This window comes from Gymnoscopelus microlampas (assembly GCF_963454915.1).
Source record: "Gymnoscopelus microlampas genome assembly, chromosome: 10".
Taxonomy (NCBI): domain Eukaryota; kingdom Metazoa; phylum Chordata; class Actinopteri; order Myctophiformes; family Myctophidae; genus Gymnoscopelus; species Gymnoscopelus microlampas.
In genome coordinates this window covers 50,447,657-50,462,852 of record NC_139947.1, presented here as the reverse complement: position 1 = coordinate 50,462,852, position 15,196 = coordinate 50,447,657, and the positions used below count along the sequence as shown (strand labels likewise).

Below are 15,196 nucleotides of genomic sequence, written 5' to 3'. Positions count from 1 at the left end.
GGTTTGACGGACAGTTTGAGGATCCAATGGAGTTGGGAGGTTTTGTCAGAGTCGCTTTTTAATACCTTTCATTGGTTCAAACATTTCTTTTTTTGTACTTTTTTGTGACAGTCAAAGATGCATGCAACACACAAATGAATAGTGCGGTGCAAAGCCACCCCTTTGGCTATATGCTACTTAATTACAATCAGACATAAAAGGAGGGCAATCTGCAGATTCCAGCTGGAAAATGTAAATTAGCCTATATATTTGTTTTACTGCTGTTGTTCGTCTTTATGCACGCTGAAGATGTAGGCCTACCATAGTTGCGTGTTGATAATAACCTGGGTCGGCTTTATTATGGTGAAGAAATTGATGCTGGGTACAGTAGTTAGTGCACTTGGTATCTCACTGTGTGAGGTAATCACTGAAAATAAGACCAATTGCGTTTTCCCATGGCCACCTATCGGAGGAAATCACAGAAAAATATGAATTTAATTTTTAACTGTTGGACTCCATAATACATGAGACCAGAAAGCATCAAGTATCGTGGGCATCATAATGACTACTGACCACAGGTGCGCTTGGGCACTGCAGGCTCAGAGCTTGTACTATACACACACATGACAAAGTATATATGTGTTACATGCAAATAAAAGATACAGATTCCCGTTTAGTTGGACAATAACTGTTACTATATGATCATAGCAGGAAAGCGTGGGTCTATAAAAAGCACGTATGGTGAGACTATACCACCAGCTCTGCGTGTGGTTAATACAAATAAATTGAAATGTTTGAACATTTTTTAACATTTACAACCATAATGACATGGCCAAAATACAGACGCGGTGGTTAATCTGACACACTAAACCCATCTCAAGATTCAAGGTATTCAAGAGGTTTTATTTGTCACACACTCTTACAAGCATGTGCAGTGGAATGTTGGTGACAAACTGTACTAACAATGTCCAATAAAAAAAATAAAGAAACCAGGTAGGTTATATTAAAAACTATGCACATTATAATACAGGTAATGCAGTTGTAATACAAGCATACAGGGAGAAAAGGTCATGTTAATTGTGATAGTAATCAATGCTACAGTCTACACTACAGAGTGTTTGTTCAGTAACAGGGGTCTCCCTATCTTTCCAGTTCTTTGATAAACACAAAGTACATTTTCATGTGGGACAACAATTTCATCCAATCAGGAGAGAGAACCCATTTATCAGCTTCAATTTGAAAAATGTCAAGTTCGAATTTTGTCTGGTATTTATTTATTTATGTAATTAATTAATTTATTTATTTATTATTCTTTTTTATTTATCATTTAGAATTTCACTTGTTTATCTTGTATCCATATGTGATAGGACCTTGAGTCTGAAATAAATATTGAATATCCTGTATGAATTTGCTCTCCTGATTGGACCAAATTGGTATGCTGATCTGAGGGAGACCCATGTTATTGAACAAACACTTGATAGCAGTGAATAGCCTACTATCAGAATAATAGAGCTATTTAACATTTATTTGAACAAAAACAAAGAAAACGGGGCATTTTTAACAACAGCAAATCTATATTCAGCCATGCAAGAAAAAACTAAATAAATACAAATTATCCAGGAAGTCACAGTAACACGAAAATGTTTCTCGAAAATATGTCATAGGAGCGTCTCACCAGCCAACACACAAGAGGAGGTTGAATGAACAGAACCCACAAAACCAGCGCTCCCCAAAAACAGGTTTGGGCCATGCAGTCTCAATGTTTGTAAACAAGAAACCCGTCTATAAGGAAGTATAAAATCAGGGGCGGGTCACGCATCTTAATATAACTCTATGGGTATCTTACTAAACAGCGCCCTCTGGAGACTTAAAAAAAAAGGCTTGTATTAGCAGACCAGCTTGTATTTGCTTGTTTCAACAACGCCCCCGGTCATTAATAGAGGCCCTGTTTTTAATTGAATAGAGGTCACTATTAGAGTTAATACGGTATATATATAATGGTATATTGATTTGAAGTCATAAGGCCCAGCCCTAGATCATACATGTGTCTGATATCATTTATCAACTAAGATGCTACTTTGACAAAAGCTTTTGTTTCTGTTTAACTAACAGCTTATCTGCGTATGAATCTATGTGCATTTGGACCAAAGTGTTTGCTACAAACTGCAGCTAAAGGTCTTCCTCCTCTGTATGAGTCCTCATGTGTCTTTTGAGATTACTCGATTGACAAAAGCTTTTGCTACAAACGTCACAAGAAAGAGGCTTTTCTCCTGTATGAGTTCTCATGTGTATTTTTAGATGATCGTTGTCACGAAAGCCTTTGTTACAAACTGTACAAGTCAATGGCTTTTCTCCTGTATGAGTCATCATGTGTTTTTTCAGAGCTCCCTTTTGAGTAAAGCCTTGGTCACAAACTGTACAAGTAAATGGTCTTTCCCCCGTATGAGTCATCATGTGTATTTTTAGATGACCCTTATGAATACAGCCGTGGCCACAAACTGTACAAATAAAGGACTTCTCCCCTGTATGAGTCTTCATGTGTGGTTTTAGTTGACATAATTGCCTAAAGCCTTTGTTACAAACTTCACAAGTAAAGGGCTTTTCCCCTGTATGAGTCCGCATGTGTACTTTTAAATCATATTTTTGAATACAACCGTGGCCACAAACTGTACAAGTAAATGGCTTTTCGCCTGTATGGGTCTTCCAGTGTGTTTTTAGATTCCACAAGTATCTAAAGCCTTTATTACACACTTCACAAGCAAAGGGCATTTCCTCTGTGTGAGTCTTCATGTGCTTGTTCAGATCTGCCTTACGACCATACGTTTTAAAACACAGAGCACAACTTAACCTTTTCTTCCCTGTGGGAGTCTCTTGTGTTTTCATGTGTTCAGTTGAGGTGCTGGCTACAGGCTCTGTGTCTCTGTTTTCACCATCATCACCTTCACTTTCCCCTGCTAGTAATGTCAGCATTGGGCCATCAACCTCTTTTGGTCTTTGAAGTAGCTCCTCCTGCTCCTCTTTAATGTGTGGAGGCTCTGGTTCCTCCTGGACCAGACTGGAGCTCCTCTCCTCTTCAGAGGAAACCTCCTCTTTACACACAGGGAGGTACAGGGAGTCTAGGGAAAAGATACAATGAAAGGAACCATGAAATATTTCAAATTAACACATATGGTGCCAGAGGTTTTTTAAAACAGGGTACATCTAGTGCTGGCATTCTTACCGTTTATGCTGATATGTTTAGCGCTGTAGACGCCACGACATGGACGCGCATGTAAACAAAGGGTGCGTGCACGATGGTCGAGGGTCCCGACTATCGCCTGGAACAATAATATTTCTAATGCGATCCGCCATTGCAGAGTGATCGGCCATCGAAAACGTCTCGTTTCCACCACGGTAAAAAAGATATGGAGATATGGATCTTTTTCTCAAGGAGTTATAATGGGAGTGGACGGGAGGTAGGTTTTTTGGCTCGGATCCACATCAGTCCTCTCCATTTTACAGGCTCTGTGGATCATCCCAAAGTTAGAGCGCCCCGTGTGGAAAAATAAATAAAAAAATCTCCTCCTGTAGATCATGGGTTCCCAAACTTCCCAAAACTCACGACCCCACCTAACCTGGAGGTAAATTATGCACATAAACTTGCACGTTCTGTGCGCATTTGTAATGTATTTTAGCATGACTTTTGACTGCAGGCCTACTACTTGTCCTGTTAATAATCTTGTTAATATAGAATTCAATCAATCACATTTACAGTACATAATGACATGGGTAAAATGTACTATTTGTAATAATTTCATTCATTGTTGATTTTTTTCTTTTTTCCGAAATATTTTTGCGACCCCACTATTAGTGTCCTGCGACCCCAACTTTGGGAACCCCTGCCGTAGATCTACGGTTATGGCACTCAATGTGTTAAAAAATAAATCATAATCATGCGATCGACGGAAACCAATCGACATAATGTATCATTGCAAAAAGTCTGCTATAATCATAACCATTTAATGTTTTGGTCTGTGTGCTAGGCGATTCCCATCACAGTTCAGCTAAAACTTATCACATGTTCACGTTTTGGTTCACTCAACATCCTGCTATGTATATGGTATGTACAAGATTATTATATAATTATTATTATTAAGGTGATGTTGTCTTCTGTACCCAGTAGGAGGTGGTCGTTGTTGTTGCTGTCACTCTCAGAGCTGGACGTGCTGTGGGGGCTGCCAGGCCTCTTCCTCTGCCTGGGAGGGGACAACGAGGGCAGCTGTGGGGGGCCTATGGGACTGGGACTCACGCCCGTCCCCACGTGGGCCAGGTCCCGGTTCTTGGGGAGGCGCCCAGGCCGCTTGGCTGGTCCGGCCTTTTTAGGGTTTTTCTTGGAGAGGAGGACAGAGGTCCGACGCCCCACCCCAGGTGCCAACGCCAAAGACGACGTGCTCAGCTCTGTAGTGAGAGATGGTGAAGCGATGTTGTGAGGAATATCACAGTAACATCGTAGCTTTCCTAACAGATACAAGTGGTGAAGTGATGTCTGGAGAAGTGGGTAGAGTCTAGAGATGGAATTTTACTTTACAATTTTACCATTTAGGCATTTAACCAGAGAAATATGTAACATACAGCAGCACTGTTCCTTTACAGCAGAAGATTGAAATAATTTAGAAATGTGAACTTTGAACAGGCATACATCATGCCTCGTTTGGTCTACAGCCATGAAACTTGCTTACACATGTGGCTCTACTCATGAGGAACACATCTGTCTCTTTGACCATTAAGCTCCACCCTTACACATACTTTATGGACCATTATCTAAAATCCCAGTTGAAGAGAAGTCTGTACATGAAAAAATGAAGCCTCCATGAGCCAATGAATATTGAAGAGGGCATGACTTCATTTAAAAAATAAAAATAAAAGATAAATGCTGTGCATGAGCTCCTTTCTCTCAGTTTCAATTCTGGGATTTCAGTAGCTCAGAAGGTGGTGTCAATTCAATTCAATTCAATTCAATTTTATTAAAGTGTCAAATCACAACAAGTTGTCTCAAGACACTTTACATGTAGAGAAAAGAGACCCGACATCCCACCCTGAGCAAGCAATTTTGCGACAGTGGCAACGAAAAACCGCTTAACTGGAAGAAACGTCAGGCAGACCCTAGGCTCTAGGGTGGCGGCCTTCTGCCTCCAGCGGCCTTCTGTGTCAGAAGGTCCCCTATTCGAACCTCAGCTTATTCAGGCTTAATTTAAATTGCTGCACAGAAATCATGACTTGATTAATTAACGCACGCCTGCTTTTTAAAGGCAGTATAAAAGAATAGCCTTTTTAAAGACAACATGAAATGGCATTTTGACAGTATTTATTTTACATTTTGTGCCGTATGTCCTGGTTTAACAGGGGCATGGCACATGACGGAAGGCAAAACTTTATGCTTCAGCACACTTAGACAGGTTGTTTTATAGCTGAATGCGTAGAGAGGACGCCTGGGAAACAGCTTCCAGGCCTTGACTCAACTAACTGGCCATGAATAGTGATGAGAAGCTAAATCCTGTTTAGATTACAATTCTGTCTGTTGTGTAGATGACAGAGAAATTGGCAAGTTTTCATCTTGGTGTTTTAATTTTTAGAGTTTGAAATCCGCAATTACAAGCAACATATTAAGGACATGCATTTTAATATCCACAATCCCTCAGAACTACTCAGCTGTTCCCAATGCTCATTTGTTAATTGCATGGTCCTCTTTCTCTCAAGTTCAGTCTATTTTGCTTCTATGGCTTATTGCGCATATTACATATTGTTTTTTGCATATCGCATTGCTTGGCCCCCATATTGCTGCTAGAAGCTATATTTATTATTATTAGAGGGCCTAGCACGTAGTGCGTAGGAACCCCATTGTTTCTGTTAGTTTTATTATTCTTCCGCCGCTCCAGGCCAAACCATGCAGTTATTTTTTACAAAACTTGGCAGTAGGGTAGATGGTCATGAAAATTGAAATTTCAAATCGAGAAATGAAACTCACAACCATTGGCTAAAAGGTGCTGCTATGAAACTTTGAATGGGCATAGCTCATGAACAGTTTGACCTACAGCCATAAAACTTCAATACACATATATGCGTCTCCTCATCAGGAAAGAATTTGCCACTGTGACCTCTGACCCTTAGATCTTCCACAATTTTGTAATATATGAATATATAGGAATAGTGTGAAAATGCATACTTTGAACAGGCATAAGTCATGCCTCGTTTGGCCTAGAGCCATGAAACGTGCTTACACATATGGCCCTACTCTTGAGGAAAACATCTGTCACTTTGATTACAGGCATGCAAACAGGCCCATGGTGAAAAAGGTGACAAGTTTTTTAGGGGTACCAAACACGTTTTTAGGGGTACCAAACCCTTCGTGGTGCCCGGTGCTTGAACCGGCTTGGTGCCCCCCGCCACCGTTTTGTCAACGGGGGGTATTATAATGTGACTCTTTACCTCCCCCTACAGGCTGGTATTATAATGTGACTCTCTACCTCCCCCTACAGGCTGGTATTATAATGTGACTCTCTACCTCCCCTACAGGCTGGTATTATAATGTTACTCTCTACCTCCCCTACAGGCTGGTATTATAATGTTACTCTACCTCCCCCTACAGGCTGGTATTATAATGTTACTCTACCTCCCCCTACAGGCTGGTATTATAATGTTACTCTCTACCTCCCCCTACAGGCTGGTATTATAATGTGACTCTCTACCTCCCCCTACAGGCTTGTATTATAATGTGACTCTCTACCTCCCCCTACAGGCTGGTATTATAATGTTACTCTCTACCTCTCCTATAGGCTGGTATTATAATGTGACTCTCTACCTCCCCCTACAGGCTTGTATTATAATGTGACTCTCTACCTCCCCCTACAGGCTGGTATTATAATGTGACTCTCTACCTCCCCCTACAGGCTTGTATTATAATGTGACTCTCTACCTCCCCCTACAGGCTGGTATTATAATGTGACTATCTACCTCCCCCTACAGGCTGGTATTATAATGTGACTCTTTACCTCCCCCTACAGGCTGGTATTATAATGTGACTATCTACCTCCCCCTACAGGCTGGTATTATAATGTGACTCTTTACCTCCCCCTACAGGCTGGTATTATAATGTGACTCTTTACCTCCCCCTACAGGCTGGTATTATAATGTGACTATCTACCTCCCCCTACAGGCTGGTATTATAATATGTTACTCTCTACCTCCCCCTACAGGCTGGTATTATAATATGTTACTCTCTACCTCCCCCTACAGGCTGGTATTATGTTACTCTCTACCTCCCCCTACAGGCTGGTATTATAATAGGTTACTCTCTACCTCCCCATACAGGCTGGTATTATAATATGTTACTCTCTACCTCCCCCTACAGGCTGGTATTATAATATGTTACTCTCTACCTCCCCTACAGGCTGGTATTATAATAGGTTACTCTCTACCTCCCCCTACAGGCTAGTATTATAATATGTTACTCTCTACCTCCCCTACAGGCTGGTATTATAATAGGTTACTCTCTACCTCCCCCTACAGGCTGGTATTATAATAGGTTACTCTCTACCTCCCCCTACAGGCTGGTATTATAATGTGACTCTTTACCTCCCCCTACAGGCTGGTATTATAATGTGACTCTCTACCTCCCCCTACAGGCTGGTATTATAATATGTTACTCTCTACCTCCCCCTATAGGCTGGTAGGGCCTGTAAAAGGCCAATCAAAAAGAAGGCCATCAAATAAAACGATGATTTTTAAGTCCACGGAAATAACGAATTAACCTGAAGGTTAAGGATGATTTAATTTTAATATAGTACAAGAATAGTGTAACTATCTGTAGAATATAACCAATTTATTTCATAAAATGATGTATTGGGTTATAGCCTATTTGTCTCAATATTTGTCACATTCAGCCCGGGACTTCACTGACCGTAGGGGTCACATTGATCACATTAGAATCACAGATTAGAGATTTTATGTATTTTCTGTATTTTTCACTATTTAAAATATAGTATTTCTTAATTTTTAATAATTATAACTTGTAGATTGGCTTTTTTCACCATTTGAAATTGTTTTAAAATAAAAGGAACAGTTTTCCCAACCGACAGAGAGTCAGAGACAATATTTAGCCTATATATGGTTCTGTATTAGTGTATGAGTCAGTTTTAGCAGATTTCATTCTAATTGGCTACTGTAGACTGCCTATCAATTTCATGGGCCTGGGTAGGGCCATCTGGCCTGGCGAAGATCTGCCCTGTTGCGCAGCAGCACAGCAAGTGAAGGCAATTAACTTAAACGAGGAGCTGCGCAGCAAAAAACGTCTCAAACTGTGTGTGTGTGTGTGTGTGTGTGTGTGTGTGTGTGTGTGTGTGTGTGTGTGTGTGTGTGTGTGTGTGTGTGTGTGTGTGTGTGTGTGAGCACAACAGCATCCAAGTTGATTTACTTATGATCAGTCAAACATTTTTCCTATCACTTGAAACTGTTCCCTGATGACAGCTGAGGGGGAAGCGTCCGTCGTTTCTATTCCACATTGTAACCAGCAGTGACAACCGTTATATACAACTACTGCTATCTTTATCAACCAAAACGGTCACGGGGGCTTTGATTTTGCCCAATGCCCTCTTAAATGAGCTTCTGAGCTTACACAGACACCTGGAGCAAATGAATTAACGAGCGACAGCAGCGCTGACGCTGACGGCCGGGCAACGATACAACCTCGTCAACTCCAGCTGAGTGAGTGACTGAGAGAAGGAGAAGAGAGACAGGGGAGGGCGGGGCTATCAGCCTATGGAACACACACTGATTGCTGTGTGTGCGTCTCTCAACCGCTCTCAACACAGTGGGAGAGATGGAGGAGCGTACTGATAATATATCTTTATGGAAAATTCAACACTAGAATACGCACAAATGTTTATGGCTTTCATTTTCCCATGAGCCTTAAAAACATAATCTTCAAATTTAATACCTACGGTCAAATTTAAGACAAATTAAGACCTTAAATCCCCGATATTTTTTTAAGACAATTTAAGACTTTTTAAGGACCCGCGGGAACCCTGGATTTGATCTGAGTCGCCACCGCAGGTGTTGCTGATTTTCACGCACGCACTCACGCGCACGCAGCTTGACGCACACTCACCCAGCTGCCGCTTGTTGACAATTAATCCAGCACAAGTCATTATGGATGGTCCGTCTGAGTGAAAGATCACTCCGGGCCCAACAACACCCGAGGCCGAGATCGATATACGACCCCCCCACCCCTCCAAAAACATTTTTACACCGGATCTCCACGAATCACACAAGTGCCCAATATGGATTCAAAACGGCGAATTTCGCCGAAAAGTGACACTTTTGCATGCCTGTGATTAGTTAGCTCCGCCCTTAGATCTCCCGCCATTTTGAGTAGTTTAAAAAAACACTTAAACCCAAACGTTTCCAGGGATTCTGGAGCAATCTGCGTGAAATGTTCTACACACAATCTAACAATCTATGCCAATGAATGCCAATGAATATTGCAGAGGGCATGGCTTCTTTAAGAATAAAAACAACTGTGCATGGGCTCCTTTCTCTCAGTCTTAGTTCAGCTTTTCAGTAGCTCAGAAGGTAGAATGTTGTGAGTCAGAAGGTCCCCGGTTCGGACCTCGGCTTATCTAGTGGTAATTCCAGCACAGAAATCATGACCCAATTAATTCATGCATGTCCACTTCTTAAAGACAACATGAAATGGCATTTTGACAATAATTAATTTCAGTATTGTGACCCATTTCCTTTAAAGGGGCATGGCACATGACTGGAGGCAAAACGTTTTGCTTATCATCAGAATTAAAAAGGGCTGCCGTCGTGCCATGGCTGAATGGGTAGAGAGGCAGTCTGGAAAACAGAGGGTCACAGGTTCAATTCCTGACCCAGGCTAAACCGGCTGGCCACGAATGGTGATCAAAAGCCGTAGCCTAATTAGAACAGAAGAATCTGTCTATGTGGTGTAGATAAAAGACACACTTTTGTCTTGATGACTACATTTGTACCACAGATCTGCCATTATAAGCAACATGATGAAGAGATACGTTAAGATATCCTCAATACGCGCATATTGGGCATGTGAACAAAGCCTCCATGAGCCAATGAATATTGTAGAGGGCATGGCTTCAATGTCAATTATGGGGTTGTAGTAGCTCAATAATGCTGGATTTCGACTGCAGCTTTAGCGCGATACGACAAGACACATACTACACCACACCACCTCAAAATATCTACAGTTCCCATTACAATAAAGAATCCACTCCCACTACGACCATCCCCTCCCCCCCCCCCCCCGGAGGGAATCGGCACCCCTTTCTTCTCCGCTGGGTCTCTCTGTAAATACTACGGGAGACGCTAAAGTTAATTATTTTTTATAGAAGTGGTGGACGGCGTTTTTAGACGCCACACGGGTATTTATCAGGTCTTTACAACAACGATTACCGTCAAGGTGAACATGGCCAAATAATAACTAAAGTGAAGCAAGCTAGCATGTAGGCTAGCATGTAGCCTAGCTGTCAAGTTACTGACTAAAAAACGCAATAAAAGTCACTAAACCTGAGTCCCCAAACTAGACAAAAACAATCGTTGTCTACAAAACTGAGTTTCACACCCTACTGTACTGTGCTATATTATTTGTGTGTGTGTGTGTGTGTGTGTGTGTGTGTGTGTGTGTGTGTGTTTAAGGAACTGCTGGGTCCATTTGGTTCTGTATATCTGTACACTGCCAGAGCAAACACAGACACGGTGGAGGGAGTCTTTCACCCATTCTACACCAGCAGTTACACACAGGAGAAGATCCAAAAACCTATATAAAACAATGACGGATGGCGACTCGCGACAATAGATTTGTCTGCCGTTTGTGTTAGTTGGCTATATGTTCTTGGTGCTTCGTGGAATCTCAACTGCAGGGCTGGCAAACTAAATTCTGCCTATTCGACCTGCATTTCTATTATTTTCTAACATCAGCAACTAAAAACATCCTCACAGATACAAAAATACAAATATGAAAACAAACAAGCAGGCAACTAAATCTATCTCAAGTTGTTGTCAAGACAGACACAACTGTGAGGATTCTCTGACCAATCAGAAGTAGCATCGTCACTGCTCACTGCTTTGGCCCTGTTTAGCCTAGCTTGGACCTACCCAGGAGTGGTGACTTATAAGGTACTCATTTCGTTTTCGTACCACTTTGACACCACTTAGCCCAATTCCTTGTAGTGGAAACGGTGGCACAAGTAGGCAGTGTCGGGTGTGGAGTTGAGTAGGGATGTCACAGTGTGAGAAATTTCCCAACGGTTAATAAATGCATGTCAACACCGGTAACATTTAGCATTTCATAATTATGCGCCGGGTGTCCTACCTTAATAAAAAAAAAATACAACGAGAAGATAAACAACCCAGAAGCACTCCATAATGTTCTTTTCACTATTTTATTTTCCTCACCGAGACGAACAATTGACATGTTTCATCTCAAACAGCCTTCATCGGCGTTGTTCAAGACACAAATATGAAATCATTATAAGATTAATTGAAGTAAATACTCATGGAAATATAAGCTCGCCGTACTGAGTTCAACTTTCAACTTAACTTTGGAAGCTTTTCAGCACACTTACACAGGGCTGTAGCTGAATGCGTAGAGAGGACACCTGGGATACGGAAGGTCGCGGCAAAACCAACAGGCCAGATGAAAAGCTATAGAGCGTGCCAACGCATCGTCACCACGGGGGGGGGGGGGGGGGGGGGGGGGGGCGCGGCATAGTAGCGCAGACACCAAGACTACCAAAAGACACTTGTTGACGCCCCCTTCAGGATTTTTGGCACGCTCTATAGACTATTCAGAATACTACAATTGTTTTTGTTGTGTGCAGATGATGCAGGGAAATTGGCAAACTTGATGACTGCATTTTTTTTACAAGAGTTTGAAATCTGCCATTACAAGCAACATATTAATAAGATGCATTCTAATATCCACAATCCCTCAGCAAACTCTACTCAGCTGTTCCCAATGCTTATTTTTTTAATTGCATGGTCTACCTTTTCTCAAGTTCAGTCTATAAAATTTCTATGGCTTATAGCACATATTGCATATTTATTGCCCACGTATTGCTGCTTTCAGCTATATTTATTATTATTATATATTTTTTTACCTGAGCCAGTGTTACACCTGGTCTTCCTAGTATGTAGTAATGTCAATGTTGACACATCAGCCTCTTCCTGTTCTTGTTCCATCTGTGGAGGTTGTGGTTCCTCCTGGACCAGACTGGGGCTCATCCTCTCCTCATGTTCAGATGAAACCTCTTTACACACAGACAGAAGGAGGACAGAAGAGGTAGAATCAGCACCACAACTCAAAATGTAGTTCAGTTAGCAGCTTAGCTACTTGTAGCTATTAAGCATGTGTTGAATGTATGTAAACTAGCCCTGTTTGGAACCCCACTCTCCACGATAGCACCGAGATGAGGTCCCGCTGTATAGGGTCCTGGCAGAGGTAGAGTTGCAATAAAGTGATCTTCACTGCATTTGGACAGACTCTACCTCTGCCGGGACCCTATACCATTGGTTCTCAAAGTGGGGTCCGGGGACCCCCAGGGGTACTTGAGGGGGTTCCAGGGGGTCCCCAGCTAAATGATGGATAGGAACCAAATGGACCCTTATGGGTCTGTAACTCTGAGAGTGTACAAATGGAACCAAATGGACCCTAACGGGTCCATTTGGTTCCATTTGTACACTCTCAGAGTTAAATTAACATTGATTTTACGATATGAATTGGGGTCCCAGAGGTATAAATGCCATTACATGGGGGTCCGTACGGGTCCATTTGGTTCCATTTGTACACTCTCAGAGTTAAATTAACATTGATTTTACGATATGAATTGGGGTCCCAGAGGTATAAATGCCATTACATGGGGGTCCGTAGCCTAATGCATGTTAAACTGGGGGTCCTTGAAATTAAAATGGTTGAGAATCACTGCTAGAGAGCCGTAAAAACCTTCTCTTATTGGGGTCCCTGGCTTATCTTTTCAAATGGGGGTCCGTGGGGTAATAAGAGTCAATTTGGGGGTCCTTGACATGAACAAGTTTGAGAACCACTGCCCTATACATCGTGTTCCAAACGGGGCTATGTAAACATGTGTTTGACATGAAGCATGAACCAACCTGCTCTGTGTGGTTTCTCTATCTCTCTCTGGAAGAGGTTGCACATGAACTCTGCAGCCGCACTGAGGCGCTCCAACACAAACACTCTGACATTAAGCTTCACACTACAAACATCAACACCACGCTGTTTTTCCAAAACACACAATATCTCCTCTCCCACCGACGTCATGTGTTCATTTATCTTCAGCCGTACAGACTCCATTTGACTCATTTTACCTCCTTTATGAGACATTTTCACCAAGCTCTCTGTTCCTACTGTAATATACTTATATAATGTGTAAAGCTCTCTGTTCCTACTGAAATATACTTAATATATAATCATGTATAAAGATCAGTAGTTCCACCATTACGCTTAACGGCTACGAAAAATATATACAACACGCATTTACTTCCGGGTCAACGTATTTCCAGCATGAGCAGCAGCAATGGTTCCAGGCACTGTTGCCTTTCGCCGCCTGGTGGAGGAGGTGTGTAATGAATAGATGGATGGTTGAGTGGGAGAGATATATATACATAGACTTTTTATGCCCCCCCCCCCACTTCTTCATATACTACATTGTCACACAAAAGTAGAAAAAATAGCCGATCTACTACAAGCCCACAACATGTGGCATGCGACGCGTTGTCTTGTGAGATATTATAAAGCAGGGGTCTTCAACTTTTCAGCCCAAGGACCCCCTAGCTGAGAGAGAGATGAAGCAGGGACCCCCTCTATATTGTATAAAATTGTGTTTCAGATTCAACTTTCTTTGCGTACACGGTCTGCTCTTTATTCCCTCCACACCTATACCTCTTTGCCAAAAATAGCCGATCTACAAGCTCACAACGCCTCGCAGCGCGAGGTGTTGTGAACTTGTAGATCTGCCATTTTTGGCTAAAGTACTCCTCAGAATAGGGATTCTTTAGGGTTCAAGTGGTTAATGTAAAAAGAAAAACACAAAAAAAAAGAAATCACACAAATATTTGGCGGACCCCCTATAGTAGCTCTGAGGACCCGGACCCCTGTTGAAGACCCCTGTTATAAAGTATTAACAAGATCAGCTTGTGACTAAATAATAACTACATTGGGTCCATTGGAACACAGGTTTCTATTTTCTGGAATAGAAAAGATGGCAAGCAACTAAAAGTCATCAAAAAAGTCAACCAAAGAACGAGATTTTTGTACAGGATCAACTCACTGGTCAGTAGGAATACACTGAGGACTCTAGCAGGACTGGAACACTCATCCAATATCACTTCTATGCATGCACCTTGGTACCATAGCACCACAAAGGCCTTAAAAACAAGGCTCCAGGCATCCCAAAACAAACTGGTCAGGCTACTGCTTGGCCTCACACCTACAACTCATCTAACCCCAACTGTTTACTGTACATATTTTTTTTCGGTAGTTTTTGATTACTACTTGTTTATATGATGTTTTTGCATAATATTATAATTGTCTGTCTTTAAATGTTTCGATGAATTGAATACACAGGGCCCCATTGAAAACAAGCCATGGTGCTTTCTTGGGTTTAATCCGTTTAGCATCCTTTTGTGTGGAACTGTACCTCTGTGCTTTTTTTTTTAGCAAACTGTTAATAAAGTATTCAATCAATCAATCAATCAATACATAAATCAAAAGTAACAGTTTGGGACATACAAGGTTTCCACACGACAGTGATGAGATATTAAATAATTCCTTTCATAATGTATTTTATATCCTGGATTTATTTATTGGACTGTTGTTATGGATACATGAAACAGGAGTGATGTAGTTTCACCTTGAAGCCACAAGAGGGCAGCTGAAGTCTGAGTCAACCATGACTCAACACTGTAGTGTAGAATGTGAAGAAACAGATGTTCATGTATCCTGTTGACTATTAGACAGTGAAGTGTGGTTAATATATATGTATTTTTTTAATTAAAATGTTAAATTGTGATATTATCAAACATAACTATCAAACACATCTAGGCTACGCGTCTACATATTAGGTAGCTTTTAGTAGTTACTTTGCAGATTTATATTATTGTTATTATTATTATTACAAAACATTTAGTT

At 41.5% G+C, this 15,196-nt stretch overlaps 1 protein-coding gene across 1 annotated transcript; it reads right to left on the bottom strand.

Moving 5' to 3' along the window:
• Positions 1-2,058: 2,058 nt before the first annotated feature.
• On the bottom strand, positions 2,059-13,504 carry LOC311053452 (uncharacterized protein). The gene is made up of 4 exons (XM_084068986.1): positions 13,159-13,504; positions 12,150-12,299; positions 4,135-4,416; positions 2,059-3,095 (listed from the first exon to the last, which is right to left on the bottom strand). The coding sequence occupies exons 1-4, from the start codon at positions 13,388-13,390 to the stop codon at positions 2,149-2,151; spliced, it is 1,611 nt and encodes a 536-aa protein (XP_083925112.1). The 5' UTR covers positions 13,391-13,504; the 3' UTR covers positions 2,059-2,148.
• Positions 13,505-15,196: the final 1,692 nt, after the last annotated feature.